The following is a 19,447-nucleotide window of genomic DNA, read 5'->3' on the forward strand; positions in this document are numbered from 1 at the left end:
CCCCCCGACGGAGCCGTCCTGTCCCCCGTGAAGTCGGTCCCGTCCCCCCGATGGAGCCGTCCTGTCCCCCGTGAAGTCGGTCCCGTCCCCCCGACGGAGCCGTCTGTCCCCCGTGAAGTCGGTCCCTCGTGCCTGTAGACCCGCATCAGGCCCTCGAGTGACTGGCTGGTGCCTGCACACACCAGCGTCATGCGGCGCCAACTGGCTGCAGCCTGAGGATGTTTGTTAGCTTCAGGTACGCGTGGTTTTTCCTTATTGTTTTTTCCTTCCAGAACTTACTAGTTATTTGTCCATGTTTGTTGCTCAATGTTAACCTTGGAATCAGCGTGCCTAGTTAGGGGCGTTCTCCGGCCCGCGTCACGCTCAGATTCGCTCGGGTGGAAGTGAGGCCACCGTGGGACTCAGGCGTCCCACATCAGCAGGACTGTCCTATATAGACAGGAGGTGGGGCCAGATCGTGCCCGGACAATCCATCATTCTGATTGCGGCTGTAAACACTGCTCCTACCGTCTCTTCTTGGAAGCCGCTTGAATTGGGAAGATACTGGTTAGGGTTGGCTGCCGTCCTGAACTGTTTCTGGCAGTTTCTAGGCCTGCGCGGGGTCAGCTCTCTGGAGCTCCTGGCCGGGTGAGGCGCTGTGGCTGAGGCAGGAGGGCGGCCGGCCTCCACCTGTGCCCCTCGGGGCTGCCAGGCCGGGCCCCGGACAAACCGTCGTGTGGGGGGCACTGGACCGTCTGGAGGCCCGGCACGGCTGTGGCCACAGGAGGCTGCCTGGCGGGGAGGCTGGGGCCGGTGCCAGCGTCACCGGGAGGTACCTCACCCCGGGGCAAAGGCCTGCGTGTCCCCACGTCTCATCTCCCTGACTTTTCCGAATTGCAGTTTGTGCCCACGGAGCTGTGCGCTTTGCTGAGGGCAGCGCCAGGCGGCTGGCGGTCCCGGAGGGCCGTTCGGGTTTAAGGTCACTCCCCTGAGTCCCGAGTCTCCCTCGGGAAGGTCAGGCCGCAATCCAGCACCGACTGTCCCTGACCGCTCCCACTGGACGCCTGCTGGGTTCACCCTGCTCGGCCAGTGTCCTGATATATTTACCAGCGGCACCTGCGAGGATGGTGGCCTGGGGGGCGGTGGCCACAGAGGGGCTGAACGCTATCTGGTGTTGTCCAGGCCCCCCCAGGCACGCCTGTCCTCACTCACCTGGACGCCGCACCCCAAACCCCCCAGGCTGCCCACTGCCCAGGCCCCCACAAGTTGCCCCCACCCAGCAGGCCCCCGGCTCTGACGCTGGGCAGGCTTCGACGGGGTGGGGGGTGGGGAGGCTCAGGGCTCAGTGACCAGCAGGTTTTGGGGGTCTCCAAAGTTCTGGGCCCCAGGGGGGCAGGGCAGTGGGAAGCGACCTGGTCCCTGACCTCCTACCTTGAGCTCTCCCAGGGACAGCCCGGCCAGGGAGGGCTGGGAGTGAGAGCAGGGAGCGGGAGCTGGGGCCGGGCCCTGGCCTGCTGACGAGCCCGGGTCTGGAGAGTGGCCAGGACCCAGCATGTGGTTCTCATTTCGGGTGTGATGGCTCCTCCCGTTGTATCCTCCGTCCTCCATCCCTGGGCCGGGGGTCACCCGGGTGACCGTGCCCTGCCCCGGGCCAGCACACAGCCCTGAGCAGGAGGGTACCTCACCACTTGAGCCCTGGGCAGCAGCCCAGCCTTGGCCACCTCGCAGGGCGTCTTGGGCTGGGGGTCGGCCCAGCCCCGCCTCTGGAACTAGGAAGAGCCGAGCACAGGGTGCGCTGGCATTGCCCACCCTCCCCCGCGGAGGGCCCCAGCTGCGGACCCCCGTGCGTCCACGCCACCCAGGCCCTGCTTCCCTGGTCTGACCCCTGGGCCCACGCAGGGATGCTACGGCTCTGCCAGGACAGGCGGAGGCCGGCGGGCAAGGTCACCTGGCTTGTGTGCGCCCCGGCCCTGGGTCGTGTGGCCATCCCCACCCCCCCCCGGCTGCTGGCCCCACTCAGCCTTCCATCCGCTTTTGCCACCAAGAGTGACCGCAGCCGCGACCACACAGGGCTGCCCCCGCCCCGCCCCGCCGTGGGAACCCCGTCTCAGGGGCAGAGACCCCCCCCATGAGGGCTGGAGGTGACAGCCACTGCGGAAGGAAGTGGGTGGGGAGGCAGAGCGCGGGCGCTGACCCACAGCAGACCCCCCCGCCCCGGGCAAGCCTCCATGCCCCTCCGCTGCAGGTCTGCCCGGCCCGGGGCAGTGGGCTCAGCCAGGACACGGGGACCCAGCAGGCCTCCTCACGGAGAAGGTGCCCTGGTGCTAACAGGATCCCCGAGCAAGAGGGGTCTCCCCTGAGATGGGCCCCCAGGAGCATCAACAAGGCCAGCAAGCATTCATGGTGCCGTCCGAGGAGAACTCCCCCCGACTCAGGGCTTGGCCCGGCTCTGGGGAAACAAGGGGGAGGGGTTCCCTGAGGAGGAGCAGGACTTGCCTGGGGGTCTCAGTTGGGGGGCGGAAGAGCCAGGGCCCCCCATGCCTGGAGCACAAACCCCCCCAAGCCCGACCTGGGGTGTGTGTAGAGGGGGTGGCGCGGGAGTCTGGAGCTGCTGCTGGGGCAGGTGACGGTGGCTGCAGAGGTCACCCTGGCCTGAGTGGGGGAGGTAAGGGGTCTGTGCAGGCCGGGGGCAAGCAGAGGGGGTCCCATGGGGGGGCCAGGCTGAGCCCTTGAGGGGGGAGAGACGGCCTCCATCCTGTTGGTGGGATCGAGGGTTCTGTCCCTGCCCCCTACAAGTTTCCTGGCTTCTAGCCTCAGTGTCCCCATCGAGTGGGGGGCAGTCACTTCCTCAGGGCCATTGTTACCTGCTCAGTGCACGAGCCCCTGTAGCTGCCCTGGGGGCCCGGGAACCGGGTAGGGGGAGGCCCATTAGCAGTAGCCCATGCACAGGGCTGGGAGGCAGCCTTCCAATAAAAGTGGTGGATGTTTTAGCAAATGGAGGATCCTGGAAATGGCTAAGGACAAAAAGAGTCCGTGGCTTGGCCAGGCTTGGCCAGGAAGATCCAGGAGGGGAGCAGTAACCCTCAGCCCCCTGGACTCCCCAGATGGCCTTGGCGGGGACAGAGGTGGCCAGGCCCCTGGCCGAGGCTACTTCGTGGGCATGGGCTTTCTGAGGAGTGGAATTCTGGCTCTGGAAGATGCAGTCCCCGGCCCCCCACCCCGCCAGAGCTGGGGCCCGAGGCCGTGGGGGCCTTGTCAGGAGCCCGAGATAATGGAGGCCTTCCTGTACCTGGGCAGGAGGGTGGAAGGGGGCTGGACCGGCTCCAGTCTGGCTCGCATTGAGCTGGGGCACTGGACACATGGTCAGCCCTGGGCCAGAGGCAGGTGAGGAGGGGGAGCTGGGAGAGAGAAGCCACCTCTTTGAGTAGAGCCATGAGGAACACATGGCCAGGGAGGGGGAACCTTCCCCTCTCACATGGCGGGGAGCTGTGTGTATGGGGGTTTTGGGAGGACACACCGGAACAGCCAGGTGGTACAAAATAGGGGGGGTACACGGGCTGGACTGGAGCCCAGAGCTGGCCTGGCTGCCATGGGGCTGCCCATGCCCTGGGAGACACAAAATTAGCTGGGAGCCCAGGGCAGGCTCCTGGGTGAAGGGGACAGTATGCTTGGGCACACAGACATTCCTTGCCCTCCTGGGGCTGGCCATCCAGTGGCAGAGAAAGATAATAAATGTGTATGTAACAGTTAAACAAACAACAAATGAGAAAACTGTATTTATAACTCATATTATAGTTAAAACTTGAATTTCCTTAATAAATAAAAAGTGCTTGCAAATCAATAAGAAAAAGACCAGTCATAATTTCCCAAATAGAAAATAGTTTGAGACAGGTAATTCATAGGATGCGGAGACATGGGCAGTGTGCAGTGTCACCAGTACTAGGAGAAAAGCAAGTAAAGTCCCATGGAGGCACCACTCCTCACCTGCCCACTGGCATGAATTACATGGTTTGATCTCGCAGTGCCCGGGCCGCTGTGGCAGTGGACACTGGTTAATCCAGGAATATCTCCCCAGATTGCACACGTGCATATCTTGGATTAGCGATTCCACTCTTGGGAATCCACTTGAGGATGAATGTGTTCACCCATGACAACCACCCAAGGACAAGCCACAGGCTGGACTGCGGTTCGTAACACCAAAAATGGGAAGGAGTGACGAGGGCCTGGAAGAATGAACAGTGACTCATCCCCGCACTGGAATCCTACACAGACACCCCGGTGCTGCCCGTGGGGAGTGGAAGACCCCAGATGCTCACTGCTCCCATGTGTAAGAACGCAGGGAGACAAAGAACCCACTGGCCACTGAGGGCAGCTGCTGAAGGGTCTTGTAATGTCACCACATCTTTTTGTGCCTCTTGAATGTCATTCCGAGTCGTTTGTGCCCATGGCGCCCCTCTGGCTGCTCCGGGGTGGGGGGGTGGACTGGCAGCAGGTGGTCACGCTGTCCTGGTGAGCACGCAGGGTTAGACCAAGGTGGTGGCCCCTGGCTGGGCCACGGTTGCCAGGTGAGGCGGCAGGGGACCCTGGCTTGTCTGAATGCCCCGTGCCAAGGGGAGAGGTCTGCAGGGTAGCATGGGGAGCGGTGCTGGTCACGGGGACCCGAGGTGCCCTCCAAGTGCTTGGCACCAGTCTCTGGCCCAGTGGACCAGATGCTTTTCTTTATGCAGAGAGCGCTGGCCGCCAGGGCAGCAAGCCCGGAAGAGCCATACAGCTGGCCCTTGTCTCAGTTTTTCTCCCTGACGCTTTTTGCTGAAAAATCAATTCTGCAAACCCAGCTGGTGCGGGCTGAGAGCAGCTGGGGGTGGTGCAGCGGATGCTTCGGCAGATGTGGACCGACACCCCCTTCCTGCCCTCCCTGAGCCTCTCTGGGCCTGAGCAGGGGGGGAGGCAGGGGCATGAGGGGGCCAGCCTGGGTGGGGCTGAGGTCACAGGGAGGGAGGCTGCCTCCCTGCCCGGTCCCTGCTCAGGTCACCCCCAGGACAGTATCCCCCCATGTCCTGCCCAGGGCCCAGCCGGCATTCACAGACCCCTTGCTGGACGCCCACCCACCGTCCTGAGCCCCCAGAGCGGCACTCAGACCTCCCCTTCCAGCCCCATCAGAGAGGGCAGGGGGCTGAGGGCAGCTGACCCCTCCCTGCTGGCATCCCTGCTGGGACCCCTTCCCTGCCCACCCCGAGCCCCGTCCATCCTCGGCCAGCTGGAGCTAGAGGGGTAGAGGGGTAGGCCCGTCCCAGGGTCTGGAGGTCAGCTGGTGCTCTGCTGCATGGCAGTCCTCGTGGGGAGGCGGCTGACCTCCGCGCCCGGCCACAAGGAGCTGCACAGTTTCACCCACGAAGGGGTCCGTCCCCGTCCCAATGACATCTCAAGTTTACAGGCACATGTGTGTGCACACACACGCACACGGGCACCATGCCAGCTCCGGGCTCTGCCTTCCCTGCGGACCCCGCGTCTGGCCCCGCGGCTCCGCGGCTCACTGCAAGCACGGCGCGAGGGCGGGAGTGCCGCCAGTCCGCGGACGGACGTCTCCATCAGCGCCGGTTTCTGCTAACTGAAACAGACCGGAGGGGTTTTCTCGTTTATGAAAAAGCCTTCGCCAGACTAATGTGGGTCTTTCATAAAAGGAAAGGGCAGACTCCAACTTCCGGAAAGCCGGGATACGTGTGCCCAGACCGCTGCGATTCCCGATAGGGGATAAGATGGTGCAATTTGTTAGAAGCACACAGGTGGAGCTTTGGCTGGACTGTAAGGAGCTCTGTGCTGGTGGAGAGAAGGCGCATTTTGTCTCGATAGGCTTCCCCACCCATGGCACGGCCTTGTGGTCGCTCCGTTGGCTCGGAGTCCGCCGCGGAGGCCAGAGCGCCTGTGCCGAGGTCCTGGGCTGCTCGTGGAGCTGGGGCCGGCGGTCACAGCCCGCACTTGGGGGAGCGGGATGAAGGGCAGAACGCCTCGGCGCACCTGCTGCCTCCGTTTGCTCTGCTTCTCTCGCGGCTCCATGGGAGTGGCTGGTGCCAATCGGCCCACGTGGTCCAGTGGTTGGTTGATGCTGGGTTTTCTACACCGACGTCTGCTGGCGAGTGTTAGCAGCCTGCCTCTCCCCTTCCAACCTCCCCCTCACGCTCTTGTCCCGTGCTGTGGCCGTGGCCTCCATTGCACAGCCGGGGAAACCGAGGCACAGGGCCACGAAGGGTGCGGACCCGTGCGCTCTGCCTCCCGCCCCCATGCCGGGCCCTGCTCTGAGGGCCGCTGGGTGGGCCCAAGGCCAGAGCAGAGCGCGGCATCTCCCATGGCCCTGCCCCACAGCCCCCAGACCCTGGGAGTCACCTTTCCGGCTCCTTGGGCCACACCCACACCCCAGCATCAGCAAAGCTCGCAACTGTCTTCTCCCGATGCATCCCACCCCTTCCTGCTGTGGTCTAGGCAGCCTGTGTGCCCACGGGGCCCAGGCAGGCCGGGGCTCCTCTGGCTGTCGGGGTGGGGGCCCTGAGCAGATGCCGGGTGGGCCCGTGGAAGGGATCCACAGGACTTGGTGAGGGGAGTGGGGAATGTGGGGTCTGGGGACCTCAGGCTCCTGGTTTGGGCCCTGGAGCCTTCCAAGGGGGCTCCAGGAGGCAGCTGGCCTCATGGGATAGCCCTTGGGCCAGAGATGGGCTGGGCAGCATCCAGCAGGGAACCCACCTGCTGGGCAGGGCCAAGGGCAGCAGTCTCAAGCACAGTGAGGCCCCGGGCCCTGAGACCACAGGCCACACCTCCAGTGACCTGCAAGCCCGGTTGGGGACCCCAGGGGCTGGCATCTGGGCTGGGAGCTGCACCCTCCTGTGACGAGGGCACCAGGTCAGCAAGGGCAGGGCTGGAGGCAAGGGGACGGGGTGGGAGGTTCACTTTGGAGACCGGTGACTAGACCCCTTTCCTCCCTGCTGTTGGTGGGTTTGCCCTCTGTTCGTTTCCGTTGTTGCAGGGTTTCGTTGTGAAATACACACCAGCTCATTCCCCTGAGCATTCACAAAACCGTGTTTCTAGTCTCTGATCATCGTCAGGAAAGCTGCTCCCGACAAGCCTGCTCTGTCCTTCACTGTGGGTCTACATCTGTGCTAGGGGGTCCGTGGGGGGGACTGTGGCTGTGTCTGAGTCTGCCTGCCCGGGAAAGGCGCATCAGACAGGCATCTGCACACAGTGGGTCCACAGACTGTCTCAGCAGCACCCTATGGGCGCCGGGAGCATGGCTGCCGAGGGAGCATCGCTGCAGAGGGAGAAGCTGGTAGCATGGCTGCAGAGGGAGCATCACTGCAGAGGGAGAAGCTGGGAGCATGGCTGCAGAGGGAGCATCACTGCAGAGGGAGAAGCTGGGAGCATTGCTGCAGAGGGAGAAGCTGGGAGCATCGCTACAGAGGTAGAAGCTGGGAGCATTGCTGCAGAGGGAGAAGCTGGGAGCATTGCTGCAGAGGGAGAAGCTGGGAGCATCACTGCAGAGGGAGCATCACTGCAGAGGGAGAAGCTGGGAGCATCGCTGCAGAGGGAAAAGCTGGGTCCACAGTGATCAGAGATGGCCGACCTTCGGAACTGTCCTCAACTGAGCCAAAACAGCAAATCTTTGTACCACAATGTCAGCAGGTGGGCTCCCCAGTGGAGAGGCGGCTCTCTCCCGCTGAGGACCACGCCCAGAGTGGACCCAGCTGTGAGCCATGAGCAGACAACACTCCTAGCAGCTGGGGAATGACACTGGGTCCCAGAGCAGCACCAGAGTGGCACCGAGGTGCCCCGGGCAGCCCGCCCCTTGCACCAACTGGATTCGCTTTGCAGGGCAAGTTCACCCCACTTGGGAACACTCTTCAAGGCGATTCTAGATTGTGTTTTCTTCTAGGAATTCAGAGTCTGAGTCAATTTCATAAACTGTGTTGGGAGGGCGTCCTCCTTCCTGTTCTCTGAAGTGTGTGTGAAATGAGTTGTTTCTTCCTTAAGTATTTGTTGAGATTAATGGTGGAAGCCATCTATTTGTAATTTCTTTGAGGAAATGTTTCTAAGTTCAGTTTCTTTAAGGTTATAGAGCTACTCAGACCCTGCATGTTTCCTGTCGGTTTTGGCAAGTGGCTTTTCATTTCTCCAAGACTTACGGCATCAGTGACCTTGGGGGCGGCCTCCTGTCTTTGTCTGGCAGACTTTGATCAATTCTATTAATTTTTCGAAGAACCAACTATTGAATTTGTTGGTCCTTTTCCACTTAATTCCCATCTTGTTTGTTACTTCTGCCCATTGACGATCTCAGAGTTTATCTCGTCATTCTTCGTCCAGCCGCTTAGGACACGCTCGTGCTCAGGCTGCGCTTTCTTCTCCGCTGGTCACCCCACCACATCCCTGCGGGATCCCTCAAGGAGAAACAGAACAAAGGCGAACAACTGAAGACAGAAAGGTCGAGAACGTCCCAGAACTGAGTGGAGACACAAAGCCCCCAGCTCAGGAAGGATGATGAGTTTGGGAGGACACCCACAGAGGGTGCACGTGCTGGCACGGAGGAGCAGAGGGTCCGGGGACCCGGCCAGGACACCCACTCGGGACGACGGAGGCCGAAGCCGATGGAAGGGCATGTGTGCACTCGGAAGGCAGCTCCCAGCCCAGAATCCTGTCCCAGCCAAACACCTAGTTGAGTGTGGGCAAAACCAAGGCATTTCCCCAGAAGCCCCCCTCAAACGGGTGCTTGTCCTTCGTGTTTCCCCCCAAACAACTGTGCGGGAAAGACCACTGAAGGGTGAGCTCCAGGAGGCACAGCGGGGGCTCTGGCCGGGGGTGGGGGTGGGGGAACGGGGGCGGGGGGACACCCGGCTCGGGGAAGCCCCGTCCCTGCCCCCAGGGTCCCGTCTAGCCAGAGACTGAGGAGTGAGCCCAGGCCTCGCAGGTGCACCTTGAACCGTGGGCCAGCGCGGGGTGGGGGTGCGGGGCCTGAGGGTGCCGACGAGCCTTCCAGGGGAACCTGTGAAAACCGCCGGCCGTGACGAGGATGACCCCGTTTACCCCGAGCTACTGTGAGGAAAGGACCACTCTGCTTGGCGCGTTTCTGCGAGCTGTGGAACCAGAGGTCCCTGCAGCCTTCCGGATCTTCCGGAACTCTCATCTGCCGAGGCCGTGACATCGGCTCTTGTCCCAGGCCCCAGGCTGGCCCGAGGGAGGTGCACTCGGGAGAGGGGGGGCCGTGTCCCGGCAAACGCCATCGCTCGCACCTGCACCCACACCCCCCGCTGCGCCGCAGCAGCAGCTTCCGAGCCTGGACCCCCCGCCCCCCGCAAGGACCACGGCCCCCCGGGACTCCCCGGGGCCGCCCCCTTCAGCCAGAGTCCCCACGAGGCAAAGCCACTCAAACAGACGCTGGGCCTGCCGGTTCTTTCTGGGATTTTTATTTCTTTAAAATAATTCATACAAATGGTTACAGTCACAAACATGATTTTAACCAAAATATTGCTAGCCTACCACATCAGCAGGACGGCACCCGCGCAGGTCGGGACGCTGCGCCCTCACATCCCCAGGACAGATGCCGACGGCCGCCGCGCGCGGAGAGCTAGGTGCACTGTTCTCTCGCAGCCACTCTGCGGTGCCGTCTTCGTTTGGAACAAGGGGATTCATGCCAAAATTAGGAAAAACAGCCTTTGTTTTGTTTTTCTAAATTATTCTAAAAATAAGACAAGCAGGTAGAAAAAACAATGCACTGTGTGGCGTAGAAAGAAAAACGGGAAGGATTCGTTGTCCTGAGAAGTTTGCCAACTGCCTCGTTTCGGGGCGTGTTCCAACACACACGGGACACAGTCTGAGACCGACCTGCCGAATGCTCCCTCAGGGTTCTCTGTTGACAGCTAAGCAAACAAATCCTCTGAAATGTTCTAAAGACTGTACACAGACAAGAACATTCATGATAGAATTAACTACTAACTTCTTCTGCTTAACGAGGACGCAAAGGACACAGGACAGCGGCTGGCCCCGGGACAGGGCAACTACAGCTGAGGCGGGGGAGGCCGGCGCCACCTGGCCCCCGCCGGCGCCTGGACAGTCTCTGGAGCGCTGTGGCCACCCGCAGGCCGCCTCTGCACACGCCCGTCCGGGGGCGCCGCCCTGCTCGCGCCGAGGCTGTCGAGCTCCGCCCGGGCTACAACTGGTCACTCGCGTGGTCTCTATCTGCCTCGGGCTTGACGGTTTGGCCGGGAGAAGGGGCGTGGGGCGGGTGGGACACGGGGGGCAGGCCGTGGGACAGGGACATGGCGCTGGGGACAATGCCTTCGACGGCAGTCGGGATGCCGCTGGGGGCCACGCCCACCACGCCCGGCGGGTACCTGCTGGGAGGAGGGACGGCGTGTGAGGCTGGCGGGGTCCCTCCCGGGGCCACAGCGCGGGCCCAGGACGGCTGGGGGCTGCTCCCAAAGGCCCTGCCTGGCGGGACCCCACCCTGGCCCCAACTCCTCCCTCACCCCCCTTCACCCTCAGGTCTGGTGTGTCGGGCTCTCACCCCCAGACCTTCTGGTCCACTGGGGCCCACAGGAGCATGCACGTCCAGGCCTAGGAGCCCCCCGCCCCCGGGACCCTGCCAGCAGTCATCACGGACGTGCTCTGTGTTCCCGAGCCCACCGCTACCCGCTCACCTGTAGGCGGCCCCGTTGAGCTCAGGGTGCACGACGGCTGGGTCCATGCTGGCCCAGTGGGTGGCGGCGGTCAGGTGGTCCTTGTTGACGCAGTTTTTCAGGCTGTCGGGGATGCGGCCTGGCAGATGCAGCGAGGAGAGGAAGAGCCGTGTTACACGGCTGTGTCCAGGAGCGTGGCAGCTCGGCGGTGGCGGGCACGGGCTGCAGGGTCCCCCACAGCTGGGCCTCCCTCTCGCTCTCCTCCCCTTGTCTGGACGCAGTCACCTCGCAGCTCAGAGACCCCCCGGGCCCGAGCAGTGCCCTCAGCCCCCCAGTGGCCCCACGTCTGCCAGGCCTAGGGATTTCGGGGAGCAGCACACAAGCTCAGCCCAGGCGTACAAGCATAGCCAGACTTTTTAAACATGGGGTGAAGAAAGGCACACGTGCTGAATTCCCACAGGGTGACCATGGGTGGGCGTCCTAAGTGTGACGCGCAAGGGGGACCGAGGGCTGCGTGGGGAGCACCACCGTGGAAGCCGGTTGCTGACCTCCGCACTCGGGGGGATGGCACGGTGTGGCCCCCGCCAGCACGGCAGCCCAGCAGTGCAGGCCTCGGAAGGAGGCTCGGGTCCTGCCGGCCACCCTCACCTGTGATGGCTCTCCGGATTTCCCGGGCTGCCTCCTCCCGCATCTCGATGGACGCCTGCTCGCTGTACCAGGCCGCGTGGGGGGTGCAGATCAGGTTGGGTGCATCCTTCAGGGGGCCCTGGCTGAAGCTGCAGAAGGCACGAAGCAGCTCAGGGTGGGGTGGAGGGTGCCTGGCCCTGCCTGGAACCACACTCCAGCCGGCGTCAGGCCAGGGGACCCTAGCGTGGTGAAACCTGCCACAGACTCCCACAGCAGCAGGGAGGAGTCCCAGCTAGAGGGACAGGCCCCAGCCCGCCCTGCAGGTGAGGGCGTGAGGCCCCGCAGCAACAGGCTCCCAGACAACAGGGCTGACGCACCGTCAGGGGCCAGCTACTGCCCCAGACGGGCTTCTCGGGCGTGGGGTCTCTACAGACAGGCCACACGGGGGTCAGGGGCCCCCTTCACCTGGGTGCCCCCAGGCACTCCGCATGAAGCGCAGGTCCGAGCCCCCCCACCCCCGCCCACGGAGACCTGGCTGGGCCCTGGGGGCAGGCCTGCCTTCAGCAGGACCTCAGGCTGCACACGCAGCCCAAGGACGGAGCCTGGAGACTGCCAGTGGGCATCAGCCCCGGCCCCATGCCTGACCGGGGTCCATGCGGGGCACGAGCTGGGGCGAGGGCCCAGTGTGAGACAGTTGGCATCCAGGAATCACCCAGGGCGCTGCCAGGAGGCACCTGAAGGGCTCGGACTCGTGCACGTCCAGGGCGGCGCCCCGAATCCGCCCCTCCTTCAGAGCCTGGGCCAGGGCCTTCTCGTCCACCAGGCCGCCCCGCGCCGTGTTCACCAGGAAGGCGCCTTGTCGCATCTGGGAGGACACAAAAACAGCGCCAAGAGTGAATCAACACAGGGGCCTCTTCGCCTGCCCCCCACCCCCAGGGGACGGGCCCAGCAGGGACGTGGAGCAGACAGGGGCCGGCAGCGGGACGAGGGCTCGGGGGTCTGTGCGGACCCTGCTTCACCCTGAGGACCTCTGGCTGGAGCAAACGCACCGACACAGAGCCGGCCTCCTCCCGCTCCCGGCGGTGAGGTGCGGGCTGGGTCGTGGGGTCTCCTGGCCCAGCCCCCAGGATGCTTGGGGTGCCTGGAAAGGATCTGGCGTGTCTAGGACACGGCCTGGCCCAGGAGTGATGGGCACAGGCCCCTGAGATGGGGTCTTCAATGCAGCGGCCCCGCCAGAGAGCCCCGTGTCCGAAGCTGGGTGGCAGCTTCATTTCCTTTTGCTAAAAGCCCTCAGAGCTGCCCGGAAGGCACTCCCCTCCAGGCTTCGTGGTAAGGGGGGCTCCCCGCGCGCTGAGGTGACAGGTCCCTTGAGACCAACTAAGCCTGTCCCGCCGCGGGGCTCATGCAGCCCGCTCTCAGCTCAGCTCCTCGGTCGGCTCTCCCGTTCACACCTGGTTTTTGGGGATGGCACCCCAGGGCCATGCCTGTGCCCACCCCGTCCCCAGCCCACACCCACCCACGGCAGACAGAGAGGAGCCCCGGGTGCCTGGCCTCGTCCCTCACGGGCGGCGGACGGCATCAAGCACACGCCAGCCCACAGACCTTGCGCACGCACATCCCCACACCCGTGTGTGCGCACCCAGGGCAGCGCCCCATAGCGTCCGTGGGACACTCCCGGCCGCGGTCGGCGCTCACCCTGGCGCAGACGGACGCGCGGCGAAGCCCGAGACCCCGGGCGCGGTGTGTGCCGTAGCTGTGGGGACGCTGGGGCCCTCCGCACAACTCAGGACACAGGCCCGTCTGCAGCTGGCTCCCCAGCACTTGAGCCCGTGGGGCGGGAAGAGGCCGCAGCCCCGGACCCCCAGGCCATGAGCCTGCGCCCACCTGCTTGACGGTGAAGTCGTTGATGAGGTGGTGGTTGTGCTCGTTGAGGCCGCAGTGCAGGGTGACGCAGTCGCTGTGGAAGAGCAGGTCCTGCAGGGTGCTTACCCGCTGCAGGCCCAGCGCCCGCTCGGTGCCATCCGCCAGGTACGGGTCATAGAAGAGCACGTTGAAACCAAAGGCCTTGGCCCGGAGCGCCACCGCTTGCCCCACACGACCTGGCAGGGCGGGACATGGCGTCACCACGGCCACGGATCGAGGGGCCCCCACACGGCCCGCATCCCCATGTGCCCGGGGCTGACACGGAGGGGAGCGAAGCCCCGTCCGCCCCGGGACCCCTGCCCGGCCGTGCGCAGACAGGGGATTCAGGGAGGAGGGCGGGGGGCTGGAGGTGCAGCATCTGAGGAGTGGCCCTGCACCTTGGAGGGAGGGTGCAGGGCCGAGGGGCTCACAGCCCCGTACCCCAGGAGGTAAGTGCCGACCTGGACACCGTGGGGCCACTGGGCAGCTGGGCGCTGGGGAGGGGTGGCCAAAGTCCCCACATTTCAGGGGGGCCCACCGCTCCTGGAGCCCCGGGGCTTGCTCTGAGCAAGAGAACGCTAACAAAGAAAGCAAGCAGGGGATGGAAACATCCCACGCACCCTGAGGCCGCCATGGGGGCCGTGTGCACCTGCCTGCCGGAGGGCATCGGCCAGGGGAGCAGGGTCACCGAGGCCCCAGGCGACCACTGTGCCCGTGAGTGACCCCAGGTGAGGCCAGAGCAGAGCCATCCTTCCATTTCTACCCAACATATGAACCCACAGCATCGTGAGATCAAATAACTGGTTGTCTCCCAACACTCGGTCGCAGAGTGTCCGCGACCTGGTAGACGGTACCTGACACGTACCCAGACCAGGAGCACTGTGTGAACAGTCGCAAGAGGGCGCCCGGGTGGTGCACCCGACTGAGCGTCCGACTCGATTGTGGCTCAGGTCATGATCTCAGGGTGGTGAGATCGAGCCCCGCATCAGGCTGCACGCTCAGAGTCTGTCTGAGATTCTCTCTCTCCCTCTGCCCCTCCCCCGCTCGTGCACTCTCTAAATAAATAGAATCTTTAAAACAAACAAATAAGCAAACAAACAGTTCCTGGAGGGGCCGGGCTGAGGGGCTGCTCTGGTCGCCTCTGCCACGTCACCTGGCTCTGGTAAGATGCAGACTCAGCCCACAAAGTGCCACCAGGTCAGAGCTGCATTTAAATCGGGCCTGTTGAGTCTCCCGACAACACTGCTTCAGGAGGTCAGGTGGCCCCCAATCCACCCAGCCAGGCAAACCCAGCTGCCCACTCCCCACCCGTCCTCCTCCCCACCCAGGCCCTGAGGTGCAGGGCGCCCGTGGGGGCCAGCGCTGGTGTCCGTGTGCCCATCTGCAGCAAGACCGTGAGCTGCACTGGACGAGAGGCCTGCGTCTCACGGACGCCCCGGCGTCTTACACTAAAGGCAGGCGGGTCCCTGTCAGCTCTCTGCTGCGGAGCCAGGGGGGCAGGGGCGGGCACGGGGGCCTGCCCAGAGCAAGTTTGGGAAGCAGCAGGACGAGGGGGCTGGCAGTGAGCTACGGCCCCGTCTATCCCGGGCCTCCCAGGTGGATGGAGCCGAGTTCAGACAGACAGATGGGCCACAAACAAGGCAGAGAGGAGGGATGTCACCGACCCAGGACAGCGGCCCACACAGCGGGTGAACCAGCTCCCTCCACCCAGAGCAGGGCTAAGAGCCGCCGCGCCCTCACCAGAAGGCCACGTCTACTCAGCCATGGGGTGGGGGCGTGGGGGAGCAGGGTGAGCGTGTCTGAGTGTGGCGAGCATGCGTCAACGTGCGGGTGGCGTGCGTGAGCATGCACGGCTGTACGCAGAGGCACGGGACCCACGGCAAGTGTCTCACGTCTGCCCGTGTGTGACCCGCACCCAGTGTTCCTGGGGCAGAAGGAGTCAGCCCCAGGCGGGCCCTGGGTGGGGGGGACCGTCCAGCAGCACGGCCGAGCCCCGGCTCGAGGCCTGCTGAGCCCCCGCAGAGAGGGAGCACGGAGCTTAACTCACCCAGTCCTATGATGCCCAAGGTCTCCCCGCGGATCCTGGCGGCTCCGGAAGCTACTTCCCGGATCTGCTCGACGCTCTGGACCCGCGTGCCTTCCCGCAGCGCCTGGTGCAGCCACGTGGTCCTGCGGTACAGGTTGAGGATGTGGCACATGGTGGAGTCGGCGGTCTCCTCGACAGACGCCGCCGGCACGTTGCAGACAGCGATGCCTGGGAAACACAAGACACACGGAGCTGGTCACCAAAGCCAGTCCTGGTGCTCCCCCCACGGAAGGCCAGACCCCGACACGAACGCAGGTGACCCACCCCAGCCGTGTGGAGAAACCGCCTGTAGGTGCAGCGAGTAGACAGGACAGAGCGGAGACCGCCTGGGCAAATGCCAGCACCTGGGTCTGCCCTGCCTGGACCTCGGGCCACCTGACCTTCCAGGAAGGGGTCATGGGCAGGTCAGCATCCGGAGCCGCTCCACGGCCACTCACACCCGCACAGGCCCCACCCCTCCTGCCTTCCTTGGCTCCCAAGCCAATTGAGACCTGGCTTTGGACAGAGAGGCCCCCTGTCCTCCCAGTTCCCACGGCCCCAACAGCCCCTTAGCAGCCGGGGAGAGTGAGCTGGTTCAGGCTTCTCCTCTATGCTGAGCTTCGGTGGCCAGTCCTGTGCATGCACGGGCCGGGTACCACTGGGCCTCATGGCCCAGAGGTGGACCCAGCCCCTCCGCATCTCTACACGCCTCTCCCGAGCCTGACCCTCCCACCCTCGTTCTGCCCTGCCCTGCTATCTTCTCGCTCTGCCTGCAGACTGGTCACCTCCCCGCTGAGGGGAGGCACCTGCTGGCCAGACGGGGCTCTGATGCTCCTGGAGCTACTCCAAATGCCAGGATGATGCTCTACACACCCACAGGGCTCTATAAGAGGGCCCAGGGTGGATCCTGTTCTTCCTTCCAGAAAAAACTCAGCCCACCAGGAAACGCGAGAGCAGGCGGGAAGCAGGAGGACCAGGCTACACCGTCCCCTAAATCTGGGGACAAAACCGCTGGCGGAGAGGGCAAACCAGGTCCTGGGACTTCTGAGTCCCCACCTGAGCCCCCACCTGAGCCCCCGCCTGTTCCCACAGGACATGGCCCTGACTGTCCCTGGTGGAGGAACAGAGCCCCAGCCTGTAACATCACAAAACAGGGCAGACTTGTGCACTGGGACAAAGGCCCCCAGGGACCCCCGGGGCAGAAAGCACACAGGCCATGGTCCCCCACTGCTGTAGGCGCCTTACTGGGGATGCCGCCTAGGGACGGGTGACAGTAGGGCCCGAGGGCTCTGCCACGTGAGCTGGTGGGTCCACGTGAGCTGGTGGGTCCACGTGAGCTGGTGGGTCCACACAGAAGCAGAGTAAACTGAGTCTGCGGGAGACACAATGCCGGGCTATCCCGGGTCCTGTTCTTTCAGCTGCAACCTGGGCAAAAGGACGGGCCAGACCAGGCACCGGGGGCACAACCTGAAGCTGCGGGCCTCATGGGGCACACGCTCGCCTCACCAGGCCGCAGCTGGTGCCGATGCATAGGCCGTGGAGATCAGAGTGCACCTGCCCCCTGCAAGGCTTTCTGAGGGAGCCGCGTTGACCAGGGAACTGGCGTGGGGCCCCAAACCCTGAAAGCCGGCTCACAAGTCACTTCCAACCAAACAAGGAGGTGCAAGAGAATTCTTGGTGTACAAGCAAAGCCAGCCTACGAGGCCGAGGCAAGGAGACACAGAGCTGCAGAGGAAGAGCTGCGCGCGCCCTACCTAAGTCCCCAGCAGACTTGATGTCGATGTTGTCAAAACCGCTGCCGATCCTGACGATGATGCGCAGGGCTTTGAACTTCTCCAGGTCCTCCCTGGTCAGCGTGATGGTGTGGTACATCAGCGCCCCCACCGCTTCGTTCAGCACCTGCCGGGAGCGAGGGTGGCCACCCAGTCAGAGGCCGGCCGCGGGGCCCTGAGCCTGGCTGCTGCCGGCCGCCTGCCACCCCAAACCAGCCCCGACACCCCAACCCCGGGGCGGGGGGAGGGCTGCTAATGCTCCCCCTCCAGCCTGGCCACAGGCTGGGACGGTTGGAGAGGCCCGCAGTTCCCTCGGGTCTCTGTCCCTGTGTGCACCGCACTGCGGCCTCCCCTGGGCAGGAGCCCCTGCTGTGACATCGGGGGTGACTGCGGGTGACCCTGCTGGCTCTGGGCTCCGACTCCCCAGCAGCCTAGGGGTCCCGCCCCCCAAGAGAACGCACTCTGTGTGTGTGTGCAGGGGCCTGGGCTCACCTTCCGTGTGGGCACCAGACAGTAAAACAGGATGCTGAGGAGGACGCGGAGCATCCGAAACCCCCAGACCCCGCAAGGGCCACACTGACACGCTGCTACGGGGGGAGAGCGACAAATAGTCCCGGCACAAACGCACACGGGGTCCCGTGACAGCGACCCGCCGCCGGGAAAGGGCCGGCCTCCGGGTCACTGGCCCCTGCGCACTGCCCACTGCGCCCTCCCCACGTGCTCCCCTGCGGCTCCCACATGCAGGCGTGGTCTCCACGACAGCCCTGGACACCTGCCCTGACGCTGTCCACGTGTCTCTGTGTGGCCTGGGTCGCCTCGCGTGAAGCCCCATGAGCAGGTCGGTGTCCTGTCTCCCCAGGGTTTAGATGACATGTGCTGAGCTGCTATTCGTTTGCAAAACCGCCCAATGGGGAGGACCCTCCCCGAAGTTGGGGCTCCATCCGCGACAGGGCCCCGCCCCGCAAGACCCCCAGCTGTAGCTCTCCACGGGTGGGGACAAGCCCTGAAGAGGAAGGCACAGGCGGAGCCCACGCAGACCACGCTCACGCCCCACGCCGGGCCAGACGCATACAGACCACGCTCACGCCCCACGGAGAGCCAGGTGCGTGCAGACCACGCCCCACGCAGGCCAGGCGGATGCAGATCACGCCCATGCCCCACGCAGGGCCGGGCGCGTGCAGATCACGCCCATGCCCCACGCAGGGCCAGACCACGCCCCACGCCCCACGTAGGGCCAGGCGCATGCAGACCGCGCCCCACGCTGGGCCAGGCGTGTGCAGGCCACGCCCCACGCCGAGCCAGGCAGGCGCAGAACACGCCCCACGCAGGGCCAGGCACGTGCAGACCACACCCCACGCCGGGCCAGGTGGGTACAGACCACGCCCCACGGAGGGTCAGGTCCGTGCAGACCACGCCCCACGCCGGGCCAGGCATTGCTCCCAGCGTGCACAGCACCCCTGCCTTAGCGTCTCCCAAACAGCCGAGGCCCCCAGGTATGCCCCAGAGCCAGGCTGGGGTGGGGGGGAGAAACACCTGGCTCTGCAAGGGGGTGCGCCTGGCTCCTGGGGGGCTTGTCTCAGGTCCAGGAGGGCGGCAGGCCCGTGCCCCAGGGCCGCGAGCGCTCCCTAAGGGGCTGTCGTGATCCGCAGAGGACACGCTCTGACAACAGCCAGACATTGGCCGAGGGCCTGCAGTGTCCAATTTCCCGCCCAAGGGCAGGGGGCCCAGGATGTAACCCATGACCTGTCATAGTTCAGGGACGGGCTTTACTCTTCCCTAGCAGGATACAACAGTGGGCCTTGCCATCAAAGGCACATCACAGTCAGTGAAATGCTCTGGCCACCGCGTCTGCCCCCCTCCCCCACTGAGCCTCCTGCGCTGGGTCTCATGGATGGCGAGGGAGGCTGCTGATGGGCTGTGCGCAGGTTGCTGGCCCACAGGCACCATGTGTGAGTGACACACTGACTGCCCCCACCAGCCTGGACGCTGGGCTGACGCGGTGAGTGGCCTCGAGCAGGTGTCTCGTGTGGGGTGCAGGGCCTACAGTGAGCCTGCTCACTGCCCTCTCAGCCGTTCTCTACAGAGCTGAGCCTCCGACAGATGGCAGCCCAAAATACGGACAGTTGGCTCTGAGGCTGGCGTGACTTCCCTTCCCCTTCCGATGGCCAACCTGGCCGGGAGCACATGCCCTTCAGGGACCACAAAGAATAGGCCGAGGGAGAGACGGATGAATAGCAGCGCAGAGGGCACCTGGGTCCCTGGTCCTGGAAGCAGTGGCGGGCCTGGACGTTAAGCGAATGGCCAGGTGCTATTGGCCCCTGCTCTGGTTCCCCCACTGAAGATCCCAGGAACCTCGGCTCCTGATCCCGCACTGAAGATACCAGGAACCTCGGCTCCTGTTCCCGCACTTCTCACTGAAGATCCCAGGAACCTCGGCTCCTGATCCC

The 19,447-nt window shown here is 64.4% G+C and overlaps 1 protein-coding gene across 5 annotated transcripts in view; it reads right to left on the reverse strand.

Annotated features, from left to right (window-relative positions):
• Nucleotides 1-9,400: 9,400 nt before the first annotated feature.
• The window catches only part of CTBP1 (C-terminal binding protein 1), a 27,983-nt gene continuing 17,936 nt past the window's right edge, over nucleotides 9,401-19,447 (reverse strand). For 4 of the 5 annotated variants that reach the window (XM_032395551.1, XM_032395553.1, XM_032395555.1 and 1 more), the window contains 7 exons: nucleotides 16,983-17,127; nucleotides 15,211-15,417; nucleotides 13,146-13,360; nucleotides 11,996-12,126; nucleotides 11,283-11,410; nucleotides 10,656-10,773; nucleotides 9,401-10,352 (listed from right to left, as the gene is read on the reverse strand). In XM_032395551.1, coding sequence (XP_032251442.1) covers nucleotides 10,166-10,352; nucleotides 10,656-10,773; nucleotides 11,283-11,410; nucleotides 11,996-12,126; nucleotides 13,146-13,360; nucleotides 15,211-15,417; nucleotides 16,983-17,127 — 1,131 coding nt within the window. In that variant the 3' untranslated portion in view covers nucleotides 9,401-10,165. The remainder of the gene's footprint in view (nucleotides 10,353-10,655; nucleotides 10,774-11,282; nucleotides 11,411-11,995; nucleotides 12,127-13,145; nucleotides 13,361-15,210; nucleotides 15,418-16,982; nucleotides 17,128-19,447) is intronic. The other variant, XM_032395552.1, reaches the window with a different exon arrangement.

This window comes from Phoca vitulina, unplaced genomic scaffold (assembly GCF_004348235.1).
Source record: "Phoca vitulina isolate PV1807 unplaced genomic scaffold, GSC_HSeal_1.0 scaffold85, whole genome shotgun sequence".
Taxonomy (NCBI): Eukaryota; Metazoa; Chordata; class Mammalia; order Carnivora; family Phocidae; genus Phoca; species Phoca vitulina.